This window comes from Cebus imitator, unplaced genomic scaffold (assembly GCF_001604975.1).
Source record: "Cebus imitator isolate Cc_AM_T3 unplaced genomic scaffold, Cebus_imitator-1.0 Scaffold733, whole genome shotgun sequence".
Taxonomy (NCBI): domain Eukaryota; kingdom Metazoa; phylum Chordata; class Mammalia; order Primates; family Cebidae; genus Cebus; species Cebus imitator.
The window spans coordinates 378,132-388,283 of record NW_016108048.1 but is presented as its reverse complement, the minus strand read 5'-3'; the positions used below and the strand labels follow the sequence as shown (position 1 = coordinate 388,283).

The 10,152-nt window shown below is 39.2% G+C and overlaps 1 protein-coding gene across 2 annotated transcripts in view; it reads left to right on the top strand.

The window, feature by feature from the left end:
* The window catches only part of LOC108296712 (carbonic anhydrase 5B, mitochondrial), a 40,977-nt gene that overhangs the window by 28,875 nt on the left and 1,950 nt on the right, over positions 1-10,152 (top strand). For both annotated transcript variants that reach the window (XM_017519286.2, XM_017519289.2), the window contains 4 exons: positions 1,646-1,764; positions 3,463-3,558; positions 4,404-4,466; positions 5,460-5,615. In XM_017519286.2, coding sequence (XP_017374775.1) covers positions 1,646-1,764; positions 3,463-3,558; positions 4,404-4,466; positions 5,460-5,615 — 434 coding nt within the window. The remainder of the gene's footprint in view (positions 1-1,645; positions 1,765-3,462; positions 3,559-4,403; positions 4,467-5,459; positions 5,616-10,152) is intronic.

Below are 10,152 nucleotides of genomic sequence, written 5' to 3'. Positions count from 1 at the left end.
TGAGACAGAGTCTCAGTCTGTCCTCAAGGCTGGCATGGGGTGGCGTGATGTCAGCTCACTGAAACCTCCGCCTCCCGGGTTCCAGTGATTCTCCTGCCTCAGCCTCCTGGGTAGCTGGAACTACAGGCGCCGGACACCACGCCTGGCTAATTTTTTTGCGGTTTTAGTAGAGACGGGGTTTCACCATGTTGATCAGGCTGGTCTCAAATTCCTGACCTCAGATGATCCACCTGCCTCAGCCTCCCAAAGTGCTGGGATTACGGGCATGAGCCACTGCGCCCAGCTGTGTGTTTTTTCAATTGACATATTTGTATATATTTACCGGGTACAGTGTGATCTTTTGATATATGTATGCATTGTGGAATGACTATATCAAGCAATGAAAATATCCAGCCGGGCGCAGTGGCTCATGCCTGTAATCCCAGCACTTTGGGAGGGTGAGGTGGGCGGATCATGAGGTCAAGACATTGAGACCAGCCTGGCCAATATGGTGAAAACCTATCTCTACTAAAACTACAAAAATTAATTGGGCGTGGGGGTGTGCACCTGTAGTTCCAGCTACTCGGGAGGCTGAAGTAGGAGAATCGCTTGAACCCAGGAGGTGGAGGTTGCAGTAAGCCAAGATGGCACCACTGCACTCCAGCCTGGGTGACACGAGTGGAACTCCATCTCAAAAAAAAAACAAAAGAGAAAAGAAAAGAAAATAGGCATCACCTCACATACCATTTTTTTTTTTTAGTGAGAAAATCTACTGTTACTCTTTTAGTAATTTTGAAATGTGCGATACATTATTATCAACTATGATTACCATGCTGTGCAATAAATCTTGAAAACATATTCCTCCTAACTGAAACTTTGTACCTTTTGACCAACATCTCCCAGGTGATCATTTTTGACTTGCAAATTACCTATTCCATTTCAATGAAAGGGAAAGCAACACTAGTATCTTCAAAAATTGAAAAGCAAACTGTGCATAAAAAAAAAAAAGAAAGGGCAGGGCACGGTGGCTCATGCCTATAATCCCAGCACTTTGGGAGGCCAAGGCGGGTGGATCACGAGGTCAAGAGATCAAGACCATCCTGGTCAACAAGGTGAAACCCTGTCTCTACTAAAAATACAAACATCAGCTGGGCATGATGGTGCGTGCCTGTAGTCCCAGCTACTCGGGAGCCTGAGGCAGGAGAATTGCTTGAACCCAGGAGGCGGAGGTTGCGGTGAGCCGAGATCGCGCCATTGCACTCCAGTCTGGGCAACAACAGCGAAACTCCGTCTCAAAAAAAAAAAAAAAAAGATCCTTTTGTCCTCATATTTCAGTATTACGAGGTCATGATGTTGGATAAATATTCTGAGAGAAATTTGTGTTTTATTGCACACAAAAGAAAACTGGACACAATAATATAGGATATAAAATTAAGTTAAGAATTGGCCTTTAATGATTGTTTGTAGCTTGTGATGTGGTTAAATTTTGATGTCATTTGGTCTTGTCCTTATATGTACATTGACTGCATGAAAATCAAATTTATAAACACTTGTATGTAATTCAGTGTAATCCATTTAAGACAGGTCACTGGAGATTTGGCCTTTCACCCACTTTCCCCCACAGCACAAATAACTCTTCCCTGAATTCTTGGATATGCCATTTTAGTGATCAAGGGAGGACCCCTGGAACACAACTACCGATTGAAGCAGTTCCATTTTCACTGGGGAGCCATCGATGCCTGGGGCTCCGAGCACACTGTGGACAGCAAATGCTTCCCAGCAGAGGTATGTTGAGAAGGTCAGGAACAGTGACAACGGTAGAGAAGTGGGGATAATTCTGAAGTTGTAGTTTTAAGAAGTTATCAGAAAGAATCAGGTGATTCCTATAAATGCAAAATAGCTTTCTCAAGCAATTTTGATCATTCTCAGCTAAGACATGTAAAAATGTTAACTTCTCTCATCTCAAATAATATAGCTGAAATGAACCTTAGGACCCTGAAACTGAATTCTTCTGGAATTCGAAGGTGGACTCAAATAGTAGCCCAAAGGAATAACCTAGGGAATGTTTCGGAGCCACAGGTTGAATTAATGCAAGTTTGCGATGGTAGGAGCCTAAATGAAGGCTGTGGCAATAGAAGTAGAAAAAAAGATCCAGATTTATCAAGCATTTCTGAAATTAAAGCAACAGTACTTTAGGTAGGGTTCTCTTCAGGATAGGAGAAGGCAAAATTAACCATGACTTTGTGGTGTCTCACTTGGGAGGTTGGGTGATAATACATTCATAACTGATGGATGAGGAATGATTTGTAGGGAAATAAAGGGAGATTTTAAGGAAATAGAATTTGTTCTTACAACTTTTTTCCTAATTCAGTTGTAAGTGTTATGTTAAAAATAAAAGCACATTTTAAAATTTATTTTATATTTATTTTGTTTTGTTTTGTGAGACAGGGTCTCACTGTGTCACCCAGGCTGGAGTGCAGTGGCACAATCACAGCTCACTACAGCCTCTATCTTAAGCAATCCTTCCATCTCAGCCTCCCAAGTAGCTGAGACTACAGGCAGGCACCACCATGCCCTGCTAATTTTTAAATTTTTTTTAGAGAAACAGGGTTTCACTATGTTGTCCAGGCTGGTCTCAAACTCCTGGGTTCAAGTGATTCTCCCACCTCGGCCTCCCAAAATTCTGAGATTACAGGTGTGAGCCACCACACCTAGCCTAAAAGTACATTTTATTTTATTTTTATTTATTTATTGAGACAGAGTCTTGCTCTGTCACCAGGCTGGAGTGCAGTGGTATGATCTCGGCTCACTGCAACCTCTGCCTTCTGGGTTCAAGCAGTTCTTCTGCCTCAGCCTCCCAAGTAGCTGGGACTACAGGTGTGCACCACCATGCCCAGCTCATTTTTGTGTTTTTAGTAGAGACGGGGTTTCACCCTGTTGGCCAGGATGGTCTCGATCTCTTGACCTTGTGATCTGCCCGCCTTTGTCCACCAAAGTGCTAGGATTACAGGCGTGAGCCACAGTGCCCAGCCAAAGCACATTTTAAATGGTTATTCCTTGAAGAAGAAATTTGTCTTAAACTCCTGCATAATTTCCATAGGGAGGATCTGTTTCTCTCAATATAAACATATTCTCTGCTGTAGATGCAAGTGGATTTTGAATATTGGTATTTCATGCAAATCAAGATGGAACCGGACAAATGTTGATTGCTCACTGAAGTGTCACTTTGCTATAAGAATTGTCTATTTTTCTCCCCAAATAAATCCCTTTATTCTAAAATAAAATTAATTGCTTCTCTTGCCTAAATTTCTCCTTGATCTTTGTTTCTATCTCATTTTGCACCAGATTGTCATATGCTTTTCTTGGTGGCTTTACTTTGGGTGAGGAAACATGTTTAAATGTCATAGGTTGACTGAAGCTGTGGGTTTATTCTAGAGAGATCCTGTGTAGTCACGTGTTAACCCTCTTTTCATGGTGTTTCAGCTGCACTTAGTTCATTGGAATGCAGTCAAATTTGAAAACTTTGAGGATGCAGCACTGGAAGAAAATGGTTTGGCTGTGATAGGAGTATTTTTAAAGGTAAAAAAAACTCACCAACTTTAAATGATGTGCTGTATTCTAGAATGAAAAGATGGAACATTATAATATTGTTATATACTTTAAGAATATTGGGATCCATACACTGGTAAGATAAATAGTACTTGAAATACAGGATTGTTAAGAATATGTTTTAGGTCCAGGCATGGTGGCTCATGCCTGTAATCCCAGCACATTGGAAGGCCAAGGAGGGCAGATCATTTGAGGTCAGGAGTTCGAGACCAGCCGGGCCAAAGTGGGGAAACCCTGTTTTTACTAAAAATACAAAAATTATCTGGCCATAGTGGTGCACACCTGTAATCCCAGCTACTTGAGAGGCTGAGGCAGGAGGATTGCTTGAGCCTCGCAGGCGGAGGCTGCAGTGAGCCAAGATTGTGCCACTGCACTCCAACCTGGGTGACATAGCAAGACTCCATTCCCCCAACCAAAAGAATATAATTTAAATGGTATAAAAATGCACAGTCCAACAGAGTGGTCACAATTCACATGTGGCAACTGAGCACTTGAAATGTGTCTAACTGCAATTGTGGAACTATTTTTTATTTCATTTTAATTTTAATTTCAATTTAAGAACTGATACTTAAACGAAGCAGGGGGCACCTTTCTCTGCAGGCATGCTGACCTTGTCAGCAAACAGCCTGCTCATTTATTCTGTAATTTAATTCAGTGAGGTTTATAAAATTATAAATTACAAGTTTAAGTGTAGTTTCAGTCATGCAGTTTGTTTTTATGTAATCACCAGGTGGTTAATTTTAATTCACATTCTGTCACAGTTTCTACAGTGAGATGTCCATTGTTTGTAATATTTTCTTATTTGTTTTCCTTAGCTAGGCAAACATCATAAAGAGCTACAGAAATTAGTGGATACTTTGCCATCAATTAAGCACAAGGTACTATTTCTTTTCCTTAATTACTTGAAATATACTTTATGTTTCAATCTCAGAGCAGAGACATTCCCAAGGCACTTAAATTGGGAAGTTTAATTAAGTGAACTGTATTCAGCCTTAGAAGAAAACTTGCCATTTATGATTCCAGGGGACAAAAGTAGTAATTCTGTGGGTAGGCAGTGAGCTTTCTGGTTTTGCTGCAGTGCTGCTGAGGACTTGGGGCCTCAGGGGCATATGGCTGTCCCCTTCTGTGTTCCCGACACCGGCTCCTTCTAAGTCCTTGTGAACACACTCAGAGCAGTCTTCTTTTCTCTAGCTGCCCTTCCACAGGCAGGGAGCAGAGAGCAGTTCTACAGAAACTTGCCTTGTCTAGCTGGAAAGAGCAGTAATCCACATCCTTCAGGTCGGATGCCTTTGTCTAGTCCCAAGATTAATTCTTCAATATTCAGATTTTCAAAGGGCTGCTCTCTGGAGGCCCATATATTCTCTCCCTCTCCCTCTCATCCCCCACTGTATCCCTATGGTCCCCACCTCTTTCCCTTTCCTTTCCTCTCTATTTCCCTCTTTTTCTCTCTCTTGTCTTTTAGTTCAGGATTCTGGCTCCTCCTGATCTGCATTTCTTCTTAAAAGGACAATTCTCAGTTAGCCTCCCTTGAAAATGCAAAGCCTCCTTCTTTATGCACTGGCCACTGTCTAAAACCTCCTAAGAAAATTCAGAGGAGACTACCTGCTGGATCCTCACCAGAATTGAGAGATCAGATGGTTTTGGCTGTTTTCCCACTGGAGAATTTAAAAAATACACAGTTAATTGCAGAAACAAAGCCTGGGCATGATTCCATCCTAAGCAGCAATGCTTCAGGAAGCTGCCCAGAGGGCCTGGAGCTCCTCTGGACCACTGCTGATCCCCAGACACTCCCTGAGAACCATCACCTGTTGTCTGATTCCTGAGTGGTATTCACCACTAAATAATGACTTAGTTATCTCTTCCTTGGCCAGGACACCCTTGTGGAATTTGGATCATTTGACCCTTCCTGCCTGATGCCTACCTGCCCAGATTACTGGACCTACTCAGGGTCTCTGACTACTCCACCCCTCTCTGAGTCTGTCACCTGGATCATTAAGAAGCAGCCAGTAGAGGTTGATCATGATCAGGTATGTTCTCTCTACAATTTCAATCTAACGAAATCTTAGCCCATTTAAAATGAGGCTGGGTTCAGACTGTGGCATCAGTTTTAACATCTTGTAATGCTTATACATTTTTATTAAAGTGTACCAATATCTTGTCTCAGTTTGGATATGAATTTGGGGATGTTTCAAATTGACTAGAGAGAAGAGTTAAAACACAGAAGAACATAAGCTTTTTACATCTATATTTGACAATTACATATGTCTTCTTATGACCTTTGTATTTTATATATAAATATTGAACTCTATACAAAATCAAGACTCTTTTAAAGGGAAGAATGAAGGCTGGAAATAAATGTGTTCAAAACTCTTTAAAATCCTTAAGGGAGTTCTACTGTAGAATCTCAGGATAAATATAGAATCCAACAATGTTTGTCCAGAAACTTTAATTTAAGTCAGTTTTGTGAACTTGTAGTTACTATGCAAATACTCAAAATCCTGTATAATGTATAATATAGCTAAACTACAATAATATTTGCTCATACTTGCCTTATGGGATTTTTATGGATTACAAAGCATTTTCATAAGAACAAAAGCTTCCAAATTCTTTTTATGAAGCCAGCTAACTGATACCAACACTCACCAAAGATTGGACCCCCATCTGAAGAATATATATAAAAAAAAGCTAAAAAGAAAATATTAGAAACAGAATCCAGCAGTACATTAGAAGAAATATATACTTTGTCCAAGTAGCTTTTACTCCAGTAATACAAGAATGTTTCATTTTTAAGAATGATATTAATATAATTCATTATATCAGTGGATCTAAATAGAAAAATCATATTATCATTTCCAGGGAAGTTAAAAAGACATTTGTAAAAATTACCATTCAGTTTTTGAAAATTTTTAATAAAACAGAGCGGAATAGAGACTTTCCTATCTTAATAAAAGAGATTGATCTCAGTTCAAAAGTAAATAGTAGGTTTTGTATGGAAAGGATTATTACCATATTAAGTTTTATATTAAATTACATTCTGGAAGTAGCCAGTACAGTTAGACCAGAAAATAAAAAGTAAATTAGAGAAACAATAAAAAACTACTATAAAAATCAGAGATAATTCAGTAATCAGTGGAATACAATATTAATTTCAACAAGGAAAGTTAATAAAAAAAAGTAAAATGTTCCTGGAGGATACAAAGAAGTCTTGAATTAATAAAGTTAACACATTACAGGATCAAAAGACATCATAAAGACACCTTTTTTGTCATAAATGACAACCTAATTTGTCATTCTCCATGAACTGTTTATTCACCATAAATTTAATGTGTTTCCAATAAATATATCAATAGGATTTTAAAATCAATATGCTATTTCTAAACTCATGAATAAAGACAAACACATAAATAACCAGGGAAAATCCTAGAAAAGGAAATAAGGGATGATTAGACTCACAAGATTATAAAGCCTCAATAATTAAATAGCATGTTACTGGCACATGGATAAAGAGATCAATCAAGGGAAGTATATTAGTCAGAGTTCTTCAGAGAAACAGAACCAATAAGATAGATATTGTATTAGTCTGTTTTCACACTGCTACAAAAAACTACCTGAAACTGGGTAATTTATGAAGAAAGGAAGTTTAATTGACTTGTAGTTCCACAGGCTTAACAGGAAGAATGACTGGAAGGCTTCAGGAAACTTAAAATCATGGCAAAAGGCAAAAGAGAAGCAAGGACCTTCTTCACATGGTGGCAGGACAGAGAGGGAGATGGGGGAAGTGCCACACACTTTTAAACCATCAGATCTTGTGAGAACTTTCACTATCACAAGAATAGTAAGGAGGAAGTACACCCCCACAATCCAATCACCTCCCACCAGGCCCCTCCACTGACATGGGGTGGAGGGGATTACAATTTGACATGAGATTTGGGTAGGGACACAGGGCCAAACCATATCAGATATAGATAAAGATAAATTTAAAAAAAGAAAGAAAGAAAAAGTTAAAGTTAGATAACCCTAAAAAGGTTAAATAACCCTAACCCTATAAAGATAAATAAAGGAAAAGTTAGATAAAGATAAAGTTTTATCATAAGGTATTGGCCATGTGATTATGGAGACTAAGAAGTCTTACAATCTGCCATCTGCAAGCTGGAGACCCAGGAAAGACAGTGGTGTAGTTCAAAGGCCTGAGAGCTGGAGAGCTGATAATGTAGATTTCTATCTTGGTCTGAAAGCCTGAGAACCAGGATCTCCAAAGGTAGGAGATGATTGATGTTCCAGCTCAAGTATTCAGAGCAAATTCAACCTTCTTCTGCCTTTTTATTCTATTCAGATCCTCAGTGTATTAGATGATTCCCGTCCACTTTGTGGAGGGCCATTTACTTTACTCAGTCCACCTATTCAAATCCTAATCTCCTCCAGAAACACCTTCATAGACATACAGAGACCTAGTATTTAACCTGTCTGAGTATCCTATGGTCCAATCAAGTTGACACATAAAATTAACCATCACAGGAAGAAAATAATAATTTTAGAAATATGTCCAAATAAATTTGATAAATATAGCATCTCAACTCAGTAGGCAGGAAAGTGAGTATTCAGTAAATGCTGTTGAAGAAAAATTGAGCAGACATTTCGGGATAAAAATTGGATCCACCATTCAGACCTTATACAAGAATACATTCCAGATATATTATACGTAAAAACTATCACTATAAAAGTACTAGGATAAGCACAGGAAAATCCTTTTATACCTGCAAATGTGTAGGCTTTGTGGTCTATACATTTAGTCTGTTTCTATTCTTTGGATTAAAAAATTGACACATTTCCTCGACTTATATTCCTTTTAGAAAAACAAATGAACATAACATTGAAAAATAAATAAAGTAAATACATCACAGGGTCAGTGGCCCATGTGAGGATTTTGTACATAAAATTTCAACAAAACTTTAAAATTTATTTTTCAATTATATAATTTCAAATTTTATTTTTTATTTTCTGGTGTAACTGTATTGGCTATTTCCAGAATGTAATTTAATATGAAACTTATGGTAACAGAAAATTTAGTAAGGAAAACAGTGCTACCTGTCATCTATAATATTATCCTATTGCCTATAATTTTACCACTATCATTGTTTGGGGAAATCCTTCTGGTCTCCTGTCTATCCAGATGCACATGAATCCTTCTGGTCACACACACACACACACACACACACACACACACACACACACAGTTTTTGTATGAAAATGGAATCATTCAGTACATACCATTTTGCTGCTCTTTTCACTCAGTGATGCATGGAATATTTTATAGAGAATGAACATCTTCAGTATTATTTTTAAGGACTATATACTAGTTCATTTCATAGATCAGATGTCATTTATCTTTGATATTTAAGCTATTTCTAATCTTCTGCAATTAGCTGAATAAAAAGAAACATTACTTGTATATCTTTCTAATTAGTGAGAGCTTATGTGTAATTTGCAAGTACAGCCACTGTGTGATACCTGCATTGCTTGCTTTCAGTCCTAGTTCAGCTTCTTCAGCTCTACTTGGCCTGAAGTCTTTGTTGCAAATGACCCTTCACTTGCTTGTCTACTGTGTCCCAGGCTGTATTCTCAGTTGTTACAATGAGGCAGATTGAATGAGCGAGAATGTAGTGAATGGATTTTCCTACAGGCCTGAAGTAAAGTATTTCTTTCTCCCTCCCCCCCCCCGCTACCCCCCCAGTTTCACTTTTGTTTCCCATGCTGGAGTCCAATGGTGTGACTCAGTAGCTGGGATTACAGTCATGCACCACCATGCCCAGCTAATTTTGTATTTTTAGTAGAGACAGGTTTCACTATGTTGGTCAGGCTGGTCTCAAACTCCTGACCTCAGGTGATCCGCCCACCTCGGCCTCCCAAAGTGCTGGGATTACAGGCGTGAGCCACTACGCCTGGCGTAAGTAAAATATTTCATAACAATTGGGTCTGAAACCAAGGGACTACTGGTTGATACTGCTGTCATATCACAGAACAAGCCATTGATATTCTGGGTTGCTCCTTTTGCATTGAGCTATACTGTTTGATATTGTAGCCACTGGACACATGTAACCATTTACATTTAGATATAAGTACATTAAATGTAAATTTCAGTTCCTCAGTTGCACTGGCCACATTTCAAGTGCCCAGTAGCCATATGTGGCTTGTGACTACTGTAATGGACCATGCAGAGGACATTTCCGTCATTGCAGAAAGTTCTGTTGGACAGCACAAGCACAGAGCATCCCGTCTCCAGTTAACACACCTACGTGCAGCCTGGTGTGGTAGCTGATGCCTGTAATCCCAGCACTTTGGGAGATCTAGGTGGGAGGATCACGTGAGGCCAGGAGTTCAAGACCAACCTGGTCAACATAGCGAGACCCTGTCTCTACAAAAAATTAAAAAATTAGCTGGGTGTGGTGGCATGTGCCTATAATCCCAGCTACTTGGGAGACTGAAGTGGGAAATCACTTGAGTCCCAGAGGTTGAGGCTACAGTGATCACACCACTGCACTCTAGCCTGGGTGACAGAGTAAGACT